Source organism: Ylistrum balloti, unplaced genomic scaffold (assembly GCF_031769215.1).
Source record: "Ylistrum balloti isolate Yb309-2 unplaced genomic scaffold, AGI_CSIRO_Ybal_v1 Utg371582, whole genome shotgun sequence".
Taxonomy (NCBI): Eukaryota; Metazoa; Mollusca; class Bivalvia; order Pectinida; family Pectinidae; genus Ylistrum; species Ylistrum balloti.
The window spans coordinates 249,193-275,202 of NW_026782813.1; the positions used below are offsets into that span (position 1 = coordinate 249,193).

The 26,010-nt window shown below is 33.8% G+C and overlaps 1 protein-coding gene across 1 annotated transcript; it reads right to left on the bottom strand.

Moving 5' to 3' along the window:
• Positions 1 to 233: 233 nt before the first annotated feature.
• Positions 234 to 25,421, bottom strand: LOC132563100 (sodium- and chloride-dependent taurine transporter-like). Its single transcript, XM_060227860.1, has 15 exons — positions 25,384 to 25,421; positions 25,023 to 25,253; positions 12,346 to 12,477; positions 11,591 to 11,735; positions 10,366 to 10,497; positions 9,609 to 9,741; positions 8,968 to 9,102; positions 7,726 to 7,829; positions 7,092 to 7,216; positions 6,373 to 6,485; positions 5,731 to 5,868; positions 5,060 to 5,162; positions 4,401 to 4,501; positions 3,844 to 4,014; positions 234 to 3,248 (listed from the first exon to the last, which is right to left on the bottom strand). The coding sequence occupies exons 2-15, from the start codon at positions 25,135 to 25,137 to the stop codon at positions 3,096 to 3,098; spliced, it is 1,800 nt and encodes a 599-aa protein (XP_060083843.1). The 5' UTR covers positions 25,138 to 25,253; positions 25,384 to 25,421; the 3' UTR covers positions 234 to 3,095.
• Between the last annotated feature and the right edge of the window lie 589 nt (positions 25,422 to 26,010).

Here is a 26,010-nt window from a genome sequence, read left to right on the forward strand (position 1 = left end):
TATATGTTACATTTATATTGACCTATTATATACTATATATTACATGTATATGCTATATATTACATTTATATTGACCTATTTTATACTAAATATTACATTTATATTGACCTATTATATACTATATATTGCATGTATATGCTATATAGTACATGTATATTGACCTATATCGTTCATAGAACAAACTTAGATCTAGTACCACAAGGATACACTATCAGCATAAAGATAATGCTGGAATAGGATAAGTATTGTATGTATTAAAACTGTATAAAGTAGTATCTTCATTTTATTTTTTTAAAAAACCCGAGTAGGTTATTTTAATGGTGCCAAATAGACTTTTGGGTAGATTATTTAAATGACAAACTAGCTATTCATCGAGGGTCTAGCCCAAATACTTGAATTAAGTTGATTATCTAAACGACAGGTCTATCATATTTTCAAAAAAGTTTGGATACATTGATTTGGTGCATCGAAAAACCAAAGTAGGTCTTTTAATTTCTTTTTAATGACCAGTTTAATGTGGAGTATATCATTTTTAATTGAGCCGATCAATGATCGAAGAACACGAGTAGATAATTAAGGAAAATTTTATCGTTCGTTGAAGATCTGGTTATATAATTTCGAATTAAAAATATTATAAATCAAGGAGATGGAATAGATAATTTAATGGCAAGTATAATATACATTGAAGAATTTTTGTAGATTATCTTAAATAAAAAGTAGATTATTTCCCTAACATGTCGATAAAATATCTTATTTTAACAAGAGTATCAGTAAAACTGACGAATACTCCCCGGAAACAACTTTACTAGACACAAAATTTTAACAAGGGGCAATAATTCATTCGTTCATTGAAAAACCTGTTTTATTTCTCATCGTAAAAACATTATCGGTGAGCCTGAGTAGGTTTTATTGGTGAATCGAATGACAGGAGCACTTCCTTTTCTTACAAAAATATTATCAAATTGAAAAGCTTAGCAATTAGCAAAATATGTTGATAACAGTAGTATAAAGATTTTCCTGAACCGCATCGAAGATAAATACAGCTCCATAACTTACACTAGAATAAACCGTTCATGGATATGTGAATTAATGGCTGTAGAGTACTCTTGATACAAACGATAATATATGGCCAAGAAATTTTATAGTATAACAAATAAATTCGTATTATTGTGCGACGCTAATGTTAGATGCAGTTTTGTAAACACACAATTAATATTGTTGCAAACTAATGTTGCTGATTCGTTACAATATGAAGAGCATGTCCACCTTAATAATAAATGAGTGTTAATACACACAAACAAAAACATCGTCTCTAAAGATCGTTACTCAATATCCGTTATACCAAGATAACACCTTGTCCTTACATATTACGTTTACCGTTGTATAGCATTGCTGCAGAGTAGCCTTTCCAAAACCAGTTGTGTATTACCAGTTCATGAACTGCCAATAGTGCAAGAACACTGTGTCTGCCTCTCCTTATTACAAGACTGCTATTGCAAATAATAGACAAAAACATTAAACTGCGTTTAGTTGAATTCCAACTGGATTAAGAAAAACTCAACACGAAGCACCAAATGGTCTCCATTGAATTTCCCATTATACAGGTGGCATTCATATTACCCATAAATGCCAACTGAAATCAGTTCCGTGCTTAAATGAAATGTAAGTAATATTATACCATAACCACATTCCACGTAAGAAATTGCATGGATAAGAACATTCCTCTTGCACAACTGAAATCATATATCCCACATTTTTCCTGTTCAAAAACACTTTTATGAAACCTATATAAGACCATTTCACTTCGTCTTTATCATTTTATATTTTTATTCGATTTGACATTCGCACTTTCAGTAATTGGTAGATAAAAAAATAAATACTTCCAATGTGATGCTGTGAGGTATATTTGGTACATTAAACATTATGAACACCTTGCCTCAGCAACCGTAAAGACGTGTTCAATGGAATAATGTAAAAATATTTTTAATAAATGTTTCTGCATCAAGATTTTTCAAAAATACATTCCTTATGTAAAATACGTAAATTGATAATACCAGTTTAAGATTACTACTCAGCTTTTTTATCAATGTAAAAATATATGTGCTTTGCACTAATACGTATAAACAAGAAAAAATAACATTAAAAACAGCACATTACATCAACATTTCACCAACTAGTAAATTCGCAGATGCCAAATTTCAATATAAGGCATCACGACCTCATATTTTACGTGAATAATTCATCTTGGAGATAAGATCATGTCAGCTGCCACCAATATGATATAACACAACGTCGAATATAGATAAAGCCTAGATACATAGGTTTAGTACAAATAAAAATTGTACTCAAAACATGTCAGCCCATACTCGATCTTCTACACCAAAGGAAGGATATGTCCATATCATTTATATGTATATCTAAGGTTAGATTTCCCCTTAACATTTAATTGAAGTTTTGATATTATCTGTGTGTGACATTGCTAAAATAACGTTTTTTTTTTGTTTTTTTTGGTAACCGTACATATTTAAATGGTAATATAATTTTAACGCTATTCCCGCCAAACATGTAACACAAAATTATTACTTCGCTTATCGTGGTGATTATAAAGTAGCTGTCATTGTTACGCGAAGTTATTGCGCAAGTTTCCCAAATGAAAAAAATGACTGTGCCAAATTATTCAATTTTATTATATAAATATAGATTTCCTAGGCGAACGTAAAATTAACCAAGATCACAAGATGATAAAACTGGATGATACAAAGACTGCACTATTAATCTGAAAGCAGACATAAAGTTAACTGGTAATAACCACTTGTTACTTTTCTGTAAATTCATCAAAGATACAATTCACTTATTAGAATTATGTTAAAAGAACTTCCTGTTCCGAAGTGTGATCCGGTATGATTTTGATCAAATTTAAGCTCATCTGTATGTTAAGGTTTTATGAATTGAGTTTCGTCACTAGATATCAACATATACGTCTATGTATATGACATAGGATGCTTGTATACTGTCCACAGTAAGAAACTGCATGTAGTGTCGACGTTTCCTTTCATACAGAAAACGGCATGATATGCATGTACACTTATCCTATCTTAAATCATAGCACTTGATTTTTCTAAACTGAACCTTTCCTCAGCCTCGTCTTCGTCCTCGATGACAGTGACTGTTTGGCACATTCCCTGTGATATCCATTTCTTTGGAATCTGTTTCTTCTTAAGAACTGGTGTAACAGATCTGCGAAGTCGCTACAATATAAGAACAACGAAAAATGAGGGAAATATTATCATATACTACTATCATATATATATATAACTTATACGAAGACACCTGACAAAGTACAAGAATAAGACCGGAAGGATTATGCGCCTTCTGCTCCATTGGCAATACCAGTCTTCATAATCTCGATCGATCCAAGTAAGTAATGTCACTTTCCCAAATAAGGTAATCAACAAGGCAAATGCACGAGCACCAAAACCGTGAGGTTAGATTGAATGTAATGTTAACTGGTATAAAACTTAAAAGTGAAAGCATTTATACAATTAGGTATACAGCAAGGGATTTAATACTATAATGTAGCATCCATTTTACAGTCAGGTATATGTATGCATAATAGGTTACAGCTGATATTTAATACAACCACGATGCAGACTAGAATCGGCCAAATAAATAATTGCCGTAAAATTTTAATATTATATCTTATTTAGAAAAGTGTTTCCTGACCACAAATTTTAAGGTGAACTAAGTAACAATGTGCTTTATGACCAAGGAATTTGATATTTTACATGTAATTAAGTTGCTGCATTTGATAAAAAAATATACAGCGATTGTTTACAGTCATACCTCTAACAAAGTGCCGGGGATCTTTCGTAGTTTAACAATCATAGTGATCGGGATGCAGATCATCGACGCCATTGCCAACAGAAGACCGAAAGCTTCTCCAAGGGGAGGATACTCGTATGAATCTCCGACTGTTGCAGACTTGAACGTGACCACTTGGAAAAAGAAAATGCCCTGAAAAATATAAATATGTCTTCTTAAAAATATAATTGAAATTTAAATAAAAACAAACTTTGAATTCTATGTTTTATATCTTCGTAACGAAATACAATGTATATTACATCTATTACAAAGTTAATGAAACAATGCTTTATTTTTATATCAATAATTAAGTAAACCAAATTAGTAATATGATTTACTTATACACAACCAGAAAGAATCATTTCTTCTCATATAGAGTATTGAACAAAATTAATATCCAATCCATCTTGATAATTAGCGTTACGCAGAATTATACTTTTATACAGTATCTTAGGGTCTTTCAGAGGAATCTCACATATTTATTAATTGAACTCTCTGTGTTTAGATTTAAATATACTGATGATTAAATTCTTACTCACCACTGTTACCGCTGGTGTGATAAACTTAAGACAAATCCACAGAAATGGACTTATCCTATAGCCTAGCATGTGTTCTATAACATCATAGAACCGCTTTGCTCCTGTAATGTAAACAAGGCAAACTTAAAGAAATTACACGCTAAAACGATTAATATCCATTACAACAAAAAGCAAAACACTTATGACTGGATATTTCGTTGGAGTTATTATTTGCCCAATATCATGTTTAATTAGAATTTTCGGAAGAAGTTTATACAAAGTATAACATAACCAAAGGTTAAAGTTTTTTCATACTTCACACACAAAAATTGGAAAAGAAATGTTGACTTTCTACACATCAGTGACCTGTACAATATTGACACTGCCGTTCTAAACAGACAAATATGTGAAGACAACAAATTGACAGAGGATTTGTAATAATTAAGCAATATATTAGTCACGTCCGTATCAGAAATGTACAAAATAATTATCGGAACAATGAAATTTACAGCTTACACAAAGTTCCAGCCATTGCATAGTCACATAATCTGCAGACTGGCAACATCGTCTATACTTTTTGTGAGCTTTTTCAATTATTGTCTTTTTGTGTTGTCTGTCACTTTAGTCATTGTGTATTTTTTCCATTCCATTTTAAAAATACAAAAAAGTCCTTCACTCACCAAAAATCCAGCCGATAGCAATGCACTCCCAGAAGCACACCCATAGCATCACCATGCCACTGGCGGAGTAGTAATCGAATAGAGTAAAGATGTATATTCCTCCCTGTAATAACATATCCCATACATAATTTCGTATTGCATACTGGACGACGGGAAATCTTATGTTCACATCGGAGATAATTTATCAAACATTTTATCAGTTTTATAGACAACTGATAAATTTTGTTTTTATAAATACGCTTGATTTACGACAAAGCGTCGAATTGTTCATGTCGTTACAAATTCTGTGTTAATGAGAAATTTAGTTAATTGTTTAAGACAAAGTTGAGATCCATAGTGCGTGGTTCAAAGCGGTTTGTATTTCTTAGGAACATTAGAAACGGACCAGTCCTTGATTAAGACACTTTACCCTAATTACTCGTAATAACATATGATAGATCTTCTGTATGTTATTTATTGAGATAGCCATCAGTTTATACAAGGAAACACTGCCCCAAAGCGACCCTGGCTGTTCGTGGGGAGGTAAACCCAAGAAACAATGTTATTGACAAAAACTGTTTCCAAATTTGATATGCGAATTACAATAATCAGTTATATAAAGTTGCTTGAAGTGTGCAAATTGCAAGTTAATTGTTATTTACTGACTATATCCAGGTTATCAAACTATTTACCCGTGTAGTCATTGAGAGTCCTATCAGGAAGGCACACGCACAATAGACCGCTGTGATAGCCATTCGATGCCAAGGTTTGTTGATATACTTTGGAAACATATCAACAATCGGCGTGATGACGGCCTCTACATGTACGAACTGTAGTATAAAACAAACAAATATCTATACTTTCATCATATCACGAATGTATAACGATATCAAAATTTCATTTTCTCTTTTCTTTATCAAACAACGTACCATTATAACAGGAGATGGATATTTACCAGTGCCTTTTAGTATTTCCATTGATATGTAACATCAGAGGAAGGCACTGTGTTAAAGAGCACTTTTGAAATACTTTTCTTGTGAAGCAATATTTCAAATAACGTGACATTGTCGAAGGCCTTCAATATCATACCGGTATCATTTGATACCAAATGGTTATTTAAGTGTAATTACGAAAGTATTAGGTTTTCATTTTTCTTTGGTTCGCCGTTTGACGGCTTTGTTCACAAAAATATTTGTGAATTAAGGAAAAACAGAACAAGTAATATCTAGCAATTGAGTTTGTCATGGGTTTGCTCAAGTTTGACGAAACCAGCAATGACATCCAAATCAAACCCGAGTTTTCATATCAAGATGGCGAAGAGTAAATCACTGCACCTGACTATCAATACCGACGAGAAAAAGCATGAAGAAGAAGACGGCGGACCACAGATGGGAGAGGGGCATGCTCAGTACAGCTTTCGGGTAGGTGATAAAGGCCAAACCTGCACCTGGAATATTATAAGAAAGGAAAGTGGCATACGTGGGATGTATTCAGAAGATATATTCTTACCGGTAGTATATTGGTATTATAATTATGATATAACACACAGTATTAGCTATACTTTCAAATATCATTACTTAGCCAGTCTGTTTACAGAGTGTGGTTATAACAATTTTCTTTCTGAAATTATGGAAACATTTTCATCAGTGTCATTAGAAGATACATATACTTAATAATGACTGACAGCAAATGTACATATGTAAAATAACCAGAGCTGTATATGACTTAAACACCCTGTATGTTTTTGTTAAGCTTAGAAATAGTTCTTCGGAAGTCTAACGTTAGTCAGCTGATTGTCTAATTCTCGACGTGAAAAGAAATGCATTGTGAAGGATGCCAAATACCTGCCTGTTATATGGCGCCTTCTTCCTGAGATTATAGTTACAACAAACTATATTTTATAGTTAAGTTTCTGACTGCCCGATTCATGACATAAAAATTGATAAATTTTCTCTATGTCATTATCACCCAAACTAGACGATAAGTAATGATGATTTGTTTCACGGCATGTACGGAATATTCAATATTCAAATAATAAAGAAAAAATACATGCCTGATGACACGACCTCTGATATATCAACGCCCTGCTCCGTCGCCATGAACCCGAGAATGGAAAACACCGCAAATCCGCCAAGTAAGCTTGTTCCGCTGTTAATGCACATGATGATAAAACAGTCCCTGCAATAGAAAATAACCATAATGTTTATGACGTCAAATACCCGCCATTTCTTCCGTAACATGCATGAACATTCGTGACCTAATTTTGAAAGACATCCAGTGCGACCGATAGAACAGTAAATCGCCACGAACCCGAATTCCAAACGCGCAAAAACAGGAATAGCGTCATTTAAAAACATCTACAACGCGATATAAAAAAGTTAAATAATCAATGGTGAATTTATCATCTCACAATGGCCACTTTATTCTTATGCAAACATACAATGTATCAACTGTGTGTAGTATCAGATACTAACATTAACATCATGCTTGATATTTACTTCAAGCAGTTTACTTGACAAGAAGCTGTGATACGTCTTTTTTATGATGTATCGTATCTATAGCACTGTGTTATCGCAAAAAGGGAATGTCTTGATAAATAATCACAGAGAAAAAATTATGAGCTGTTATAACAAGCCTCGAGTTCGACTGAAAAGATATTCTATACATTCCCTTTACGATATGAATACCTGTAAAAGTTATTGTCAAACTTCTTGTAGCTTCCGAGTGTAATCATGGCTCCTAGTGCAATAGCGAGGGAGAAAAATATCTGAGTCCCTCCATCAACCCAAACCTGTAAAATAATTAGCTCAAGAACAACCACATCCTCTCAGGATAAAACCGCCTGCAAAGTGACCAAAATAAAACACCTAATTGATGCAGATTTTCTCCACGGGAAATCATCAGATTCAACTGTCAAATTGCTTTTCATGATTCTATGGTATGACGTCTGTCTGTAAAATAAAAAACCCAAAAATATTCAGTATCCTCCGAATGGAGAAGTCATGCTTCCAACCTTGAAGATATGACGCGTTCCTTCTCTCTGTAACACAATCAAAACCAAAAAATGGGAAAGAACAATATATATCTGATCGTTAACATACTGCAGGACCTTCACAGACGTCATCGTTCTGCTGGAAAAGAAGAATTTATTTAAGCGCCTTTGCAGCTCCACAACATCAACTTTCGTGCAAAAATTGACTATACACAAGATAAGACACTGCGCTCCTCCCACTGATGAAATGCTACACGATTCCACACGTTTGCTGTGAGTTTTGAATCTTTTGATCACCTACGGTCATATGAAGAGTTTATCCGGGTAGAGCCGGGCACAAACCTGTAAAATAATCAGATCGAAGAAAAATTCGTAAAGTAGGGCGAGTCTTTCTGGAAAACAGTAGCTGTTTAAATCAATGATGTATTGAACTTTTGAAACTATTCATACCTGTCAAGTAGTAAAATATACTAAAATTGTTGGGTTTTGACTGACGGCCGTTCGGTCGACATGGATTGTAGTACTAATGGTTTGGTCAAGCAGGGTTGAAACACACAAACGGAAGTACGAAATTGTTCTCAAGTCATTCTTCCATCTTGTCTCAATTGATTATATTGAATATAAAGATGCCTATTGGTATTTCTAGATAAGATGACGAAAACAAATTATTTGGAAACATACATATATATTTTAGAAGATAAATCGAAGAAAAAATAGCTAGATGGTGTACAAATACCAAGAGGTTGTAATGCTCATCATGATTAGTAAACAAATGGGCTTATATATATAAATAGATATGTAATTCCCTCTTCTATCGAGAATTCATTCGTAATATGTTAAGAAATAAACTACTAATTTGAAGTGTCCATTAAACATATCCACCAATGATAGCTTCCATACAACCGTGGTGGGCATGTCCCTTTGAAATAGGACTTACCTGAGCTTCTGCTAGCTTGTTGAAGTCAGGAATAAGGAAATATTTGATGCCGTAGAGTGCTCCATCTAGTGTGAGACCACGAATTAACAGCGTGATGAGGACCACGTAAGGAAAAGTGGCGGTAAAATATACAACCTGCAATAAAACCTTTCCATTCAACTCCAACGATAGATAAAGGAACATGATATCACATTTCTTGTTATTTTTTGTCGGAGTGATCTCCCTTCAGATTATGCTACATATACCTTATACAGAAGAAAATATTGAGTTTTCTCCCTTAGCTTATAAATCATTAGTTACACTGATGTAAGTATTAGTGGTAGGTTTTGTGATTGTAATGCCTTTGGTTATTATTTGAAAGCCGACAATATGTTCATTCAAACAATTAAAAGGAAATCTCGGTTTGATATATAGTGAGGTTTCTGGATGATATCTTCTTGCAGTAATCTATACCTAATTTTTTTACATAGATATTTGGAAACCATTGATGAAATGCAATATCAGTTTGTGATGCTATTTCAACAATAACTTCAAAAGCGGTCACGATTTATCTGCTTCATTATTTGTTCTCCCTATATATCATATCACATTTTCAATATGGCGCAATGCCAAACTTTCTTTGCACCTTGGTATGCACCTACCTTGCCGGTCCACTTGATGCCTTTCCACACACAAAAGTATACAAATATCCAAACAAATAGCAAACACAGGGCCATATCCCAAATTACTCCGCCACTCTCCTCGATACCACTAGACATTTGCAGGACTTTCCGTCTGTAAATCAACAACAAATTCGTTCAAAAGGGGAAAATTCACATTTCCCTACCAAAATATTAAGTCTCCTTACAATTCAACGTACATATCGGTTATGCAAAATGTTCTATTTGTCCACGTTTTTGTTTTTGTTTTCCTTAAATCTGAGAAAAATGTGTCCGATGGCTAGGGGTTAAATTAATTATTTTAACAGGAAGTTTGATTGTCTACCTCCTACTGTCTTAGGTAAAATAGCCATGCAAAATCCAAAACTTTTAATTCCAAAAACTGTAGATAAAACAAGATCTGAACTGTATTCCTATATTCCATGAACACTCGGTACAAATATTTCTGATAGGAAAGTTGTGAGAAACCATGGAAACGGTATGCATGTCATTCAAGGAATGTTAACATTATGTAATGGAATGTGTTCTGCAGTTAATCGTGAGTGGAAGACATGTTGAACCGAAAATAATCACAATGGAATAAAAAGTTTATCTTACACCTACAGATAAATACAGATATCAACCTGCATCACAGAACGAAATTACGCGTCGCTAGTAGAACCAAACTATGCGACAGAATAAGTCGTTTTCGCACTACTTATGGGCCACAGGACACATTATTTTAATGAATATGACTTACTCCCAGAATTCCACAGAAGGATCTACCGTAGAAGTTGTGTTGTCCTTTACACAAGCGACAACTGACATATTCAATGTGCCATTGAATGTTCCGTTACTGACCATACAGGGCATTTGCTTTGTCAGACTGCATCTGTTAAAAAATGCATTCATATATGAATAAACGCAATGTATAGTTCTACACGTTATAAATACTGAAAAAAAACCTTAAATTTTCGTGATTAAGATTTATCAATGAAATCATGTGCTAGCGAAAATATGTATTGTTTGAAAACCCTAAAATTGGAGTCCCCATAAAACATATCATTGTACAGTAAGTAAAAAGCCACTGTCTTTGATTATTTTTATGATTAAATGAAGTTTGCATTTCGTTGACCCAGAGTAATAACAGTTGTATTCTGCTTGTCCTGAATTTCCTCCATTGGTAAGTCTGACCTTATTTCTTTTTCCCCGACCTTTTTCATTTGATGACGGACCCATTTTCCAACTTTGATATAATATATTTCATGGATTTTGTGAACTTAAACAAATACTTAAATATCATTTACTATTCATATCTTCAAAAGAGAAAACAGATGGCAAAACATACCACCTTTTGTGTATATTTTGCCTTAGTTTAAATTTGAGTGGATTATGATTATGTTCACTTCTTTTTTCCCTGAAATTAAACACGGTTTTATTCGTGCAGAATCATTCTGATCAGCGGATAAAGGTACAGCGAAACTGCTCACGGGAATAAATCTACGGACATTAACCTCTTGATGAAAGATGTCAACAAAACAACCACACAAAAACGTGATAAACGTGGACTGCGTTTCCCTGCATAATGAGTTTCATAGACTAATACTGATATAAAATACATAGAAATATTATTTACCTTTCTTGAAATTTTCTATTATTAATTTTATTTCTTAAGCTCATAATGCGGTAGTTATCCCACGATAGCTTATTCGGTTTAGCATTGGAATAGTAGTTTCTTTCACTAGGCGGTCAGAGGTGCGTAGTTCGATTTTAATGTGGGGTTTCCTGGCCCGCCTTGTGCTGTTATATGCATGACAAAGGACACGACATTTTATCCTGGTTGTTTTGATTGCATTCGATGAGTCTCTATACATGCTTTCCTATGAGGTAACCCTGTCACAGTAAGACTGCCTTTACCGTGACTCTCGCGCGGCGTAAAAACAAACAAAATATCATCCCAGACTAATTAAATTCAAGTGATTTACCTGGGAGTGTTCCATGGATTGTCACAATGAGACCAAGGAAGTACAGGCTGGAAACTCATGACAAAGTAATAGCAACCCCAGGCTAGCACCACAATGTAGTAGATATTCACCAGCACCATCATCACCAGGTTTGCAACCCCAATACCTGTGAAGAATGGAACCATATATAGAGAATGATTCGCCTCGTTACAACACCTATTCGTGTCATCCTTTGCGGTGGAAATAAGACGTTGTCATGATGACGAATATAACAGCTAACGGCCCGATACCTCTTGTGTATCTAATAAGCTTTTATCAATCGTGGGGGAGATATCATCACCGGGATAAGTTGATTAAACTTTGAAAACAAGGGGAATATTTTCCAATAAAAATATGCTTAAAATGTAAAAAACAAAAAACAAAAGCAACAAAACAAAACAAAAAAACGGGTTATTTAAGAATATTTGATGCAGTCATATCAAGGTGAAATGTATTATCTGGCACTGTATCATGAAGGATGAAATTAAAATACATATACGTATACAGAAACATTTCCTGAAACGAGGCAAATTTCATATTCCCTTAATGGAAATGCGTAAATATTTTTTACCAACAAAATCGAAATATTTTTGTACACAGTTAAGTATTTACGTATCTGCATCTACCATTCATTTTCTTTTCATTTTGATTAGATGATAAAAAGATATCAAACTTGTCATTTCCTATCCACAAGTACAGGAACAGCTACAAGCTAAAGGTCTACTTAATATAGTCACCTTGGAATAAAGGACATATGTTCCATGCTCCAGTTCCACTCTCGCTCATGAATTGACCTAGACCTATTTCCAGGATCAAAACAGGTGCCGCTCCAAATACCAGAAACAGCAAATAGGGAACCAAAAAAGCGCCTGCAATGACGAAACGTTGTGATGAGTTCATTAGAATATAGGACACACATGCCCCAATAAATCTCTTTTCTTCTATTTTAGCAGATAGCACATTCGCTTTTTATCTAGAATGTTTTCTTGTTAAAATTTTGCCTTGTTTCATCTAATTTGAGTTTGAATATAGATTTTGTTCACATGTCGGCATTTTACTTATTGTTGCTGATTGATACCAGGTCGAATAGGGACATATATCACAATCAAAACGCCGTGAAAACTTTAATCAGCATTAAAACTGACGTATGTTTTGTTTATTGTAAAAAAGAGATTCTCACCCAAAACAATCATCTTTGACCATTTTCCCAGACACTTTATTTACTTGTCACTTGTAGTGAATAGTAAGTGACAGTAAAGACATGTAATTAATAGTATGTGATAGTAAACACATGTAATTAATAACAACTGAGAGTAAACTATGTGATTTATAGTAACTAATAGTAGACATATGTAATCGATAGTAACTGATAAATAACAGTGTTTGGTAATTAACACATGTATTTAATAGCAATCGATAATATATGTAATATATGTATATGTAATTAATAATAACTGAGATTAAGCAAATGGGATAAAAGTAACGAAAATCAAACACATGTAGTTACGTATAAATTATCAATATACCGTATCATAATTATATTAGTAGTGTGGTCCTCGGTGGATAGGTGGATGAATGGGTGGAAGGGTGGATCGATATTCTTATTTCTACTGTAGTATTCAAATGAATGAATTCACATTCACTTGACAATCAATAAGGATTAATATGCTTTTTATGAATCCATTCTCAACTTCAGGCTCGCTGATTAGACCTGTGAATTAACCTTTTCGCCCCGATATCAATGAGCATTAATCGTCAATATCAGACCATGTTGATTATCGTAACCAGGAAGATATACAATGCAGAACAGCGGTGCCACTGGCAGTATTAATACACTTTACCCATTTGTGAGATGATAAGGCATTAATTCAACATACCTTCATTTAGTATGTGTTTTTAATCAATACGACTTGAATAAACTTTGATTGAATAGTGTATTTTACTCTGATTATATATCAAACAGGTTCATTCATGCCGTATAGAGGATAAATCATAATAGTTAATAGGAATTATCACAGAATTTTTATCAGCTGACAACCAATCTTTAACATCAATACGTCTATGGACGCTTCAAATTTAAGATCACTGGCATCGCCTCCCAATCTAGAATATGACTTTTATTTCGGTCACTGGATTTTCCTTAAACGCATCCTAGGCTTCAAAATTTATTCCTTTAACAACACTGACAAGTCCTGAAAGGATGAAATAACTGTATGAGCAGGTTAATTTTGACTCTACTGTATCTAACTCTGCATTTGTGTGCAAAGATATATTTATGGTCTTGGTTGATATATCTTATAACTTTAATAGTTGATGATTATAGGAAAGTCTTAATGATATCAACGCTATAGCATTTTTCTTTTCGTCATATGACCCTGGACGTGTTAAGTATACCTGGAGGTTCCGTTGTCGTTTGTCTTGTTCTTATTTGGGAACATTATACCAAGTTTTATCAGGCAGGCGTTGTCGATAAATCAGAAGATGCTCACTCTTCATGTACACTTGGTCTTATTTCCCTCGTACTTTTTCCAGGATTCTGCATTTCTTTTGTTTAGATTTTGTTTGAATTATAATTCCGTTAACTTGCCGGCATTTCCTTTGTTTCAGTGTTACGTATTTTTTCCAGATATTCATAGAAAAATGATTTCTCGGATAACAAAATTTCCTTTCTAGATGTTTTAGCTTTAAGGATGTGTTATCTGTTAACGACATATTCTTATCTAAATAGCCAATTCGATGCAAATGATACATAAAGTATAATATCGAAATGCGGATTAATCTGAATTCAAACTCTAAGTCAAAAGTGAGATATAAAAACAGGAGAAGTGATTATCCTGAAACCATTTTGGTAAACACATTCCTGTGGTTAATCCAATGGTTAATCACGTTACTTTCTTATGTATCTTGATTCCGTTACGTTTTCATAGAATTCAATTTTCATTTTATTCTGCTTGATTGATAATAACGAAACTTACTTCGTAAGTCACATGTGTAATTTCACTTTTGTGATGTCATAAATATGTCATGTCTTTATGACGTCACATAATTGTTTCTGTAATAAAAAAAAGGTAGAAAAATTAAGGTGCTCTTCATTTGTGTGTCTGTTGTACAATATTCAAGAGATTCCACTTATTGTTCATAAGTATGAGTTATTTGATAGATAAAATATTATACTCGTGTGCATGCAAAACGTAATTAATTTCACCCGTGAACAATTCGATATGCCACTCGTCTAAATGCTCATTAAGTCGTTAATAAATAAATTCTATTTTACAAAATATTCAGTTTAACTCCTTAATTTAAATATCATATTCAAAACTAAAGAAAATGGTAACACTGATATTTTAAGCACGCGCTTACAAATCTTCCAACAAAGATAACATCATCAGATGTGAATGCACATTCTCCATCAAGCCTTCTGACAGTAATAATACAAAATAAAAACTTGTTTTACATGAAAGTGCATATATATATAGATATGACATATGCTTAACTATATGCAAAAAATTGATGCACTTGGAATTCACCGAGGATGGTATTATGATGAAGGAGCAATGCATTACAACCTCATTTAACATATCTATGTGTGCGATTCTGTGCATATCTATTTATCCTTTACAAATATCAATTTTCGTCTCTTGATAACTGAATCATGTAGGATAATAGTGTGCAAATGAGCAGTGGATACAAACAAACAACTCAGGTAACCACAAGATATTCTGATCAGACATAAAGTACAAGTTGATTTTTCTCCCTCGTGTAATCTTTTGAACCATGTAACATTAAGACTTGAACCAATTATAATGGCTGCCATATCACAAAGTATATCATACGAAGTTTTGGTATTGAGTAACACTAATAGCTTGTTGTAAATATCACAGTATAGCAATTTTCTTTGCACAACTAAACTGTTACTCCAAATTATCGCAACGATGATACTTATGTATACATAAAACAGCATTGAAATAGCTAGTTAACTTGAAGCTTAAGTATTTCAAATGTTTTGCATTTGGCGGAAGTACTATATTTAAAAAAAACACTCATGTGTGGTATGAATAACATTCAGTCTTGAGATAGTCTACAGTGGACAGTGTCCTTGCAATCATTTAGGTTGTTAGAAAGTCTCCTGGCTCTCATTTTTAGAGCATCACATTATTCCAAATGATCTTGATTTACATAATAATTGTCTTCGACGAATCTAAAGATGCTATCTCTTGCAGAACATTGGTTAAATCGTTCGATTAGTAATATTTTGCTTTCGTGTCATCGAATTTGATTTCGAATTCGGATTTTGTTAGGTTTTTTCCTCTGGTTACCACAGTAAAAATAATATCTAATAAATGACGGAATGCGCTTAATTTGTAATATTCAGTTCATATTATGAGGCACAATAAGCAGCACGGGAATATTTATCTAGTCATTTGTGTCAGAAAAATGCATCACATTGACATGAACATGTGAGATATGCAGAGCTAAATTAATGAAGTGTCATTATACACATATTTAAAGCGTGAAAAATTCTATGCCAGATATCTTCTTGATTTTGAACGTTAACCGTTTTTAACGTAGTTTGAATTTAGTGTGTTGTACTATGAAAAGGGAATTTACGTGATCTAAAGAAATGAAGCATCGTTCGATACTTTTATATCGGAGAGGGTAAATGACTCTGACAGTAGACTTAAGTCCCAAGGATTTGCTGTAAAATTATTTCAATCATTTGAAAAAATACAGGGTTTGGAATATATACTTCACTTTGTGTGTAAACATGATTACATTCAGAATACACCATATAAACAACGTTTTATTGCTGGCTCGTCTATTTGTTCAACCAAGCCTTTTCAAAACTACTAATCAACACTGCTAGTACTATCAAATTTGGGTAACAGTCTTATTGTGATACGTTTCACTAAATAAGTAGAATTAATAGTATATGGGTTTTGAATAACTCCAAAGAATTTTTGACTTAAAAAATTTCTTCTATAAGAACAAATTATTTCTCCATTCTATCACCACTGAAACTGAAAGAAAGAATACATTCGTTCTCTTGTTATGATAACCTCCTTGTTAAAGGAAGATGAACGGCGGTACAACTATATTACGAAGCGTATATCGGTGTTGTATACTTTGTTCTTATTTGAGAACCTGGATTGACTTAGGTCGAAATAACGGTTGTTGCCAATGAAGCAGAAGACGCTTACTCACCCGGTGTACCTGTCTTCTCCTTGTACTTGTCCTTGTTGCCTTAGTTTTATTGAATTTGAATTTGGTTTATAATTATGTTGGTGGATTAAAATTTCCATGTATTTATACCGACCGCACTGTGGAGAACAATTTTTACCAAACCATATTGCACTCGGGTTGCGTGTTTATCATGATGGATTTCAGAACATCAAAATAATTATTGTAGTGTTATTTCATGTTATAAGTGAAGTGAATTTTGATATCATTGTCAGTTAAGTTGGGAAGATGCCTTACCAGTCATGCTCTGATATACTTGCACGACAAATAATTTTGCAGACATATTGCAAATTGTAACTTTTATTTCTTTCATTTGTCAAATTTTAAAATAACGCCACTTATATGGAAATCGCTAACAATGGGCGTCATATACCATTGTATATTGAAAGGTAAGTAGTTTGAATAACGCTCTCTTTTCCTAAAATATAACTTTGATAGGTAACTTACGTATGCGCGAAGGGTTATACAGGCACGTATGAGCAGTAACCGTTTGTAAGCGCAAATAGCTGATTGTTGTCAGTTAAGAACTATCATAAGTTACATAATAATATTAGTGATGAATGTAGGGAATATGTTTGTGCCTTTATTCATATTTTACTTTACACGTGACGTTTGTGTGTATATGCATATTCGGTACTGTGCGAGCACGGAAAGTGTACATTTGCGTGTGTATTGGGCCGGATAAAATGTAAACAAAAGCATTGTAGGATTTGCTATGTTAAATATTAGACGTAGATGTTTAGTTGCGCCGAATCATAAAGTTTGGCTTTGTCGTGTATTAAATCCATACGCCAATTTAAATTTATTGTATATTAAGTGAATGCGTGCGATATAGATAACCAATTAATTAAAACGTATGTTTATTGTGACTTTCCACTTATGGGCTCTCGACGTTCGTGGTTGACCTTAGGCCAGAAACAGTTAGTCTAATGGACATTGAAAAGATCAACATGACAGTTAACACTGGTCATCGACCGAGCGACAATGTACGCACCTGAACCTGTGTGGATGGGATTCGAGTCTGTGTGACTCTTGCTGCATTTGCTACCTGTATTAGAGAGTCAATTCCTAACTACATAACTACATGCTCGCCTGGTCTGAATGACCAACATCGCAATTGGTTTGTAATTTCCCTGAGAGCAGCTGGTCTGTGTGACCATCATGCATCATCTACTGGTTTGTGAGACCTGCGCATATCTTTTATCGTACTGTGTGACCAATAGGAATTGTCTATCAATGTAACTGGACGTGAACAAATATGATGCTGTAAAGTGCCTACCGCAATCTACAGCGGCATTCTATATCTTTAGTGTTTTATTCCTTTGTATTTATATATTTATTCCTTTGCATTTATATATATCATATATTACTGAGAGGAGGAAGCGGGGGGGGGGGGGGGGGGGGGGTAATTTATCAGAGTGGGGGGGGGGGAGAGAAAGATAACTATTTGGAACGCAGGTTTGTCACGGTCATTGTATTTACTGTAAGGATCAGCAGTCTAGTAATCTGTGTCGGTTTGCGTTACACCCAAACAACACGTGTTCAGATATCTATTGCTACATTAAGAATTTAATTACAGCTATCCATGAATCTTTTTCAAAGCTAGCCGGCTCTTAATTACTTTTGAAGGGATCCTTCCAAGTTGCAGGCTTTTGACCGCTTATGCATACTAGGATTATACTATGCATTGGGTGCTAAACATGGTATAATCAACCACAAATACATATTTAGAGTTGTATGTATGAAAAATTTAAATTAGCCCTGTAGAGTTATTCTGTTGACAAAACAAAAAAAAAGTTTACAAAGTGAAGATAAAAGATGTGGACTAGTCAAGGGTTGTACTTTTATTTTCCTCAGCAAAACTGAGTTTTATAACATTTGAGGCTTAACTGCTTCCAATGACACTGATGTAAAATGTCATGTTTGTTCTAGCTAAATGATATTACGTAATTATTTCAATAGCATTTGAAAGGCTTTTTTAAATTATTTAGAACTGAAATTCCTGCAATGAAATGAAATCATGAAATGATAGAATATCGAACTCGTAAACAAACAATGGCAATAACAACTAGGATATGTATGTTTCCCTTGTTGTTGTCAAGCATTGACAACTAATAAAATATGTAGTACTTTGGTATCGTCACAAACACATTTTAATGATTTCATCAAGTAATTGGTAAAACAGCCGGAGAATAATTCAAAAGCTTGTAACATGAAAGTTCCACAAAAGAAAAGTGTTTTTACATGACAGGTATGCTATTGTGCCTGCAGATAAGGCGTCCAATTAATAGACCCTTGTCTGCAAACAGTAATACATTTCCTGTATACAAACAGAAGTGGGATTGCTTGATAAAGAAGGAAACCCCACTTATACATTGTGCAATCTTTCAAAAGGCGAAATACTAGCTTCGATATTACAATCATTTCGATTGCTTATTAATGATAAGGATACGGACCTCCCTCGTTTACACGTTCCCCTAATTTAAACATCGTTTTATAGCTGGCCTGCCTAACTACCATTCTTAGTACTATCAAATCTTGATTATAGACTTATTGTGATACTGTTAACTCAAGAAGTGGAATTAATAGTATGTGGCTTTTGAAGAACTCCAAAACGTTTTTGGCCAATCTCCAACATCCTCTACTAAAATAAACATTTCTTCTATAAGAACGTTTTATTTTTCAACCCTGTACACCACCATACCCCATTCTAAACTGAAGGACCGCCTTTTTTTCTTGTTATGAAAGCTTTCTTCTTCAAGAAAGGTGAAAGGTGGTATAATTATATGGTTGTGAGCTATACGGAAGCATATTTCGTTAAATTTCCGTACAAACCAGAAGAAATATACAGAGGACGAAATCATAAAAATTATTGAGTTTGGTGGCAAGATCTTCCAACAGACTATTGTCAAACGTATGAAAACCAACTGCGCTCCTTTTGTTCTTGTTTTCATATGGGACTGAATTTTAAACTCGTTAAATTTCGCCTTCAGATATATTGATGACGTCTTGTCTTTAAATAACAAGAAATTTAATGACTACGTCCATCGTATGTATCCACTAGGACTGGAAATCAAAGATACGACAGACTCTTCTATATCAGATGCTTATCCCGATTTATTCCTTCCGACAAGTTGAATGATAAACGTGATGATTTCAATTTACCTATTCTGAATTTTCCATCTCTGGATAGCAATATCCCTGCATCTCCAAATTATGGTATTTATGTCACAGTAATCAAGGGCCTGTTCCCATTCCCAGTATTACGATTTTTGTGCAAGAAGTCGTCAACTGACTGACAAGCTCGTAACACAGGGGTTTAAAAGATACAGGTTGATGAAAATTATGAGAAAGTTTTATGGTCGCCACAATGATATCTTATTTCTGTGTGCGACATGAAGCTGGACATGTTTGATGCTCGTTAGTTTTCATGTTGGTTCCGTTGTTGTATACCTTGTACTCATTTGAGAACGTGACATTACTTACATGGATTGACCAAGATTTCCCTGGCTTTTTCAGGAGTTTACGTATAAATCTTTCTTTTGTTCACATTTTGCCCTAGTTTTATGGAATTTTAGTTTAAATTATGATTATATTGCCATGTTGGTATTTTCTTTATTTTTTTTTTTTTTTTGTTCTGGTGTACGGAAGAGGATGGAAAATATTTTAGTGCTTTCATAAAAATATTTAGGTTTTTTTTCACATGTCGAGAAAATAAACACGTGTTGATTACCTGAAATGTTCAGTTTAAAGTCTGCGTCCTCTGTCAACATTTATCTATCAGGTCGATATTACACGACACTGACCACATCAAAGGTCAATAACTGATAGATATGGAACTTCGAGAGACACATTGATGGCGGTAACAGATATGACTTCACGGAATCAATTAATATCATTTCCCATGTCAATGAGGTTGAATTAGTTATTAGTTATCAAATGTTTTGTATGACTCATTTAGACAGTGACAGCTAGTGTCAATGGCATCAAAAGCAAAATCGATATTTCGTTTCCGGATAAAAAGGTCCATTCGTATCAAAGATCTTCCAATTTCAGCTTTGACATATATCAAAGGGTGAATTTACGTTTTCTTTTTTAAAAATAATTTACCTGTTTAGAATGAAACTAGCAACACTCTTTTAATGCATATTGTTTCTAATGGTTACTAATATTGTTGCAAGACGTGATGTATCACGTGTGTTATCGGACTTTGCTTAAGAGTAATCAAAGGTACTTTTTTTGTTGTTGTTGTTGTTGAGTTTGTCTTTTTCTTTTCTGTTTTTAATTTGATACATGATATATATTAATATATATATTTGTTGTTAATTCCACGAATTACTCTACGGAAACAGCTTAAATCGTTTAACAGCAGAAATCAATCTTGTTGTTCCGGACGGATTCGCACGAGGAATCTGTTTGGTAGAGGAAACCCAGAGTGCCAGTGGCAAATCCCACGTAGTACGCCTATGCCATTTAATGTTCAACCGCGGTATCTAATACCGAAAGTATGGGTGAAAGGCGAGTACGTTACCACTGCTCCGTTTGATATTGATGATTGTTTTAATCGCATTGATAGTTGCCATGGTTATTGATTCATATTGCCACCATTTGTGTGCATTTCAGACAAGAGGATCCGTTATAGTGTAGCTGGTATCTTACCAGTAAAACCCGATGGATGCTGTTAAGATCAATAGTTCCATTGTACTGCAACTACCTGAATACGACCATCGATCATATATGTACTCAAATTTTTTTCAATACTCCTTGATATTATTGACTGGTTATAATGAGCTTTCATATTTTATTCCTGATGAAATAACAACTGTAATGTTACCCGTGTTGTCTAACAATATTATGCGTCCACAAAATAAAAATCGTTATTTTCTAAAGCTTTTAACCGTTATCAAGGACAAATACGAATTACCTCATGCCATATTTACAGGTATTATACATGTGACAACCAGTATTATTATGTGTCACAATGAAAACGATACGATGTCATCAAACAGGCCATATCGAAGCCATGATAAATTGTGTTTGTAATCAGTAGAAAGATCGGAAGATATTTTTTTATCGTTGACAAGGCCGTTTGTATCACAGAGAGATTTATAGTTAGTAATTGGTTGTTGTAGCCATGATAAAATGTGTTGTACTAGTACGATTCCAGGCCAGTTTGTTCTTAGTATAAAACACTAAAAATAAAAAAGTTAGCTATCCAAATCAAATATATGCAACAGTCAAGATAGAGCTGAAAGTACATGTATTATACCATTTCATTTGAGTTATTCTGCACTCAATATTGCGTACAAAAACAACAAAGAAAATACTGACATGTCAAAAAAATCTTAACACAAACTCAACTTTATTAAAACTACAGCAAATATGAACAAAAGAAAGATTTACGCGAAGACTCATGAAAAAGTACACGTGGAATGAAACTAAAGTGTCCCGGAAGTTGAAAATGCACAACAGGAAATCCTAAACCACAACGCCTTTCATACAACAAAGTGGAAAGGTTGCTTTGTTCCGTTACCGTGAGTATGTCAATAATTTGTTTAAAGGTCATGGCACTAAAATCAATGAAGACATGGTCAGTATGATAGTATAATTATCCTCTGTATGTTATCTGTTTTATTGACATATAATTCACAACCATATACGTGTAGAGATGTTATCTTTATTTTCAAAGAATGTTTTTATCATCAGATCTGGAAAATCAAACAATGCATTTACTGTCAGGTTGCTACCTTTAGGCACTGGACTCATGGAAGTGGAAAATAAGATGAAGCATATCCTCGGAAAATTTAAGACACAAAAAAAGCTTTTTTAAGCAGTAATTCATTCCGGATATTGATTTTTAATTGTCAAACGTTATATCTTAAAATAACGACATAGTGTTTTGCTCAGGGTGATATTATGCACGATGTCAACCTGAGTAGTAACATGAAGCGTCGTTCTTTCCCTCGTAACTATCGGGTTATTATATCTATCAAATCTGTTTATATCTCATTACACACAAGACGGTCATTATCATTCCTTAGAGACCCTCTTCGCGCCTGATTGGGAAGTTGATAACACATATAACATCTCCCTTTTAAAAAAGGCTTTAAAGTAGTCCGATTTACCGACTGAACTTTCATGGTCACGGATTTATTTTGAAACATTTGTATTGAAAAATAATTTTGATAACTCAAGTAGGGTTTTAAATAGGTGGTTTTAAAAACAAAATAAAAGAAGACACAAAAGCACAAAATATGCTGTTTGGTTTGATCACATTAGTACAAAATATTTCCGAGAATTGCATACGTGTGGAAACTTTAAACTGTTAGCCTGGCATTCTTTGATATTTTGTCATTTTTTGTAGTTTATTCAATCAGCACAAGATTTCATCAACAGATAGATTAATACAGAAGCTCTCTGAATGATACAACGACATACAACACGATTTCTATACAATAGCGATGACTTGCAGTTCTGGGCGGTAGATACGATGGGCATTGTGAATAGAAGCATTGTATTCTAAATGAGGTAATAGTATGACTTTGTACGGTCTTTATGAATGCTGAAAGATTCTTATTGGAAATTGTCAACATTACCAGTTAACGACAAAGAGTATCTCCAAAGTAGATATTCTCTCACATATTACAATGTATGTAATGGCATTCTGGTTTCTGTTCTAAGGCTTTTACAACATGCAGCATTTCTAATAATATGTTATACATGACTTTTTAACGAAAATACTATGCTGTACAAGGAACACAACCAACATTTAATGAGTTATTTGGTTAGTATCTAATAGGATTGTACTTAATGTATAATAAACTTCAAGGCAATTAAAAGCATCAGTAACGACCATTGTAGTAAGAATTTTCATTAAACATTAAAGCTCATTACTTTACATAAATTGTTTGAACAGACATGTTGTACCAGAAGCACTTGCTTTTTGTGAATAAAAGAGTATATTACGTCATATTTCAACTAGAAATCCAGGTCTTTCGTTGCAACTCTTTATTGTAATAACAACTCTTAATCTAATAATTATTACATTAAGCGTTGCGATTGCTACGTTTAATATAATAAGCTTCTTTTATTATCACGTAAAGCGTTGCAACTGATACCCTTAATACAATCATTTTGTTTTTTATTATAAAAAGGGAGACATGCGCAACGCTTAATGTGATCATCATAACATATATATATATATACATATATATATATTGCGTCATTCATCACTGTGTTTTACGTGTTCTGGAGGGGAGATATCAAGGTGGCAGTGCCGGTACTACGGACACTCTGATCTCTGTCCTAACAATCGCTATGGGTTATTTATTGGATTTTCTGAAACAAGAATTCATGACAGATCTCATCAATGTGAAGGGTGCAAAGGAACTTCGAAATTCATGTTTATTAATCGGAAGATAATAGCAACTGAGAATGAGAAGCTTGTAATATGCATTTCATTTTTTTTTATCTAATCTTTGCTCCTATCATACACATACCTACAATTCCATTTCAACAATATTAAACATTTGGGTGCGTAATGAACCTTATTTATAGGTAAATATCAAAATATTGCTCAAAACTGAAAGCAACTTTTCAACGGAAATTCATATTTTTGACGGACAGGTTGTATTCTCTCAGTTGACATGTCACATAACTATATCATAAAAATGCTTTGAATGAATATTAAGCATTCCACATGCACTTGGCTAAGTAGCAATTAATTTCATCAGATATCTTTAGATACATAAGACACATTGAATTTTCAAGAATGTCACTACTTTTATGTCAAAATTGCGGTGGACCTCATTTTCAAATTAATTAATAATAGCTCACTTTTCAGTTTGAATTCTTGTTTGTACTTATATGCTGATGTCGATCAAAGCTTACACTATAAGCGTGTACAACCATTCGGTAAACGTATATACATCGTGTACTGAACATTGTATTGAACTGTATACCCGGAAATTATCACCGTAACGCAATTAGGGCAAAGATGCAAGATTCATTAAAACTTGAAGATTTGACGGGAAAAAATGTTGTTTTTTTTTATAATTTCAGACGAATTTAAAACAATTTGGAAATGAACAGTTTTGTGTTAAGATCAAAAACTGCTTTGGTGAATGATTCCCTGTAGTCAGTATTCTAAACACATTACATAACGAGATACACTTACCACCGCCATTCCTGTAGCATAGATATGGAAACCTCCAAATATTACCGAGACCAACTGCAAAGCCAACACATGAAAGAAGGAATTCTGAGTTCCGCGCCCACTGTTCTCTGACCATCACGAATCACTGTTTAAATCCTGATAGTAAGATTAATCCTGGAATATTTTGTACAGGTACCAAATATATCGGTATACCAGCAGAACACACAGAAAGAAATGACTGTCGGATCACCTCTGAAACACAGCAATGAGTAAAGCTACTTAGGAAAGCTAGGTTACTACTAGATGTAACACAAACACACTAGATGCTTTTTACTGGTAGAACGCGGTCAGTGTGGCAGGTTAAAACATATATCGATTTTACCATGAATACACTCGATGATCACGTAGGTCAATTTACATCTATAACACTTAATGAAAGTAATCCACGGTCAATACAGTGTGTTTTTCCTTCCGTTGTAAACACTAGAGGTGTGTACACGCTGATGATATTGTGATGATGACTGTTCTACATTCGTGGACTACGGCAAACAACATCTCAGTACGCGTGTAACGTGCCTCTCACAAATTCGTAATAAAAAAACAGGGAAATTAAAGTCTCTACTGCTGTTTTTAAGCTATGGTCGATCTCGCATGGCATTTCATCTATCAATGGGCGACAAATGTTGTCTGAAAGCGTTGTCGCGATACGAGTAGAATCTTATTGTTTGCACGGTTTTTAAATACACATTTTCGATATATTGGAGTAGAATATGACATGCAGGTAATTTTTATGGCTCGAACGTGTTAGGTTTCGTTCACTTCATTTTCTTTAAATGTCCATGAGTATGATTAAGTGCATAGTAGATTTTCATGCATTGAATGTGGAAGGACCTTACGTTACTTTCATGATTAGTCATGGTAAAAACATTATCTATTACATAATCGTTTCAAACCATAACACTAGCTACCTGTTCCAATTTTAAGGATGCGTGTACGGTCATATGCATTC

Excerpts from the sequence above, each read along its gene's own strand:
- LOC132563100 (XM_060227860.1), bottom strand. The coding sequence starts at position 25,137 with ATGGTCAGAGAACAGTGGGCGCGGAACTCAGAATTCCTTCTTTCATGT. Across the intron at positions 11,736-12,345 it reads CATATGTCCTTTATTCCAAG|GTATTGGGGTTGCAAACCTG; the intron begins GTGACTATATTA and ends CATTCTTCACAG. Across the intron at positions 5,163-5,730 it reads GACTCTCAATGACTACACGG|GGAGGAATATACATCTTTAC; the intron begins GTAAATAGTTTG and ends ATGTTATTACAG.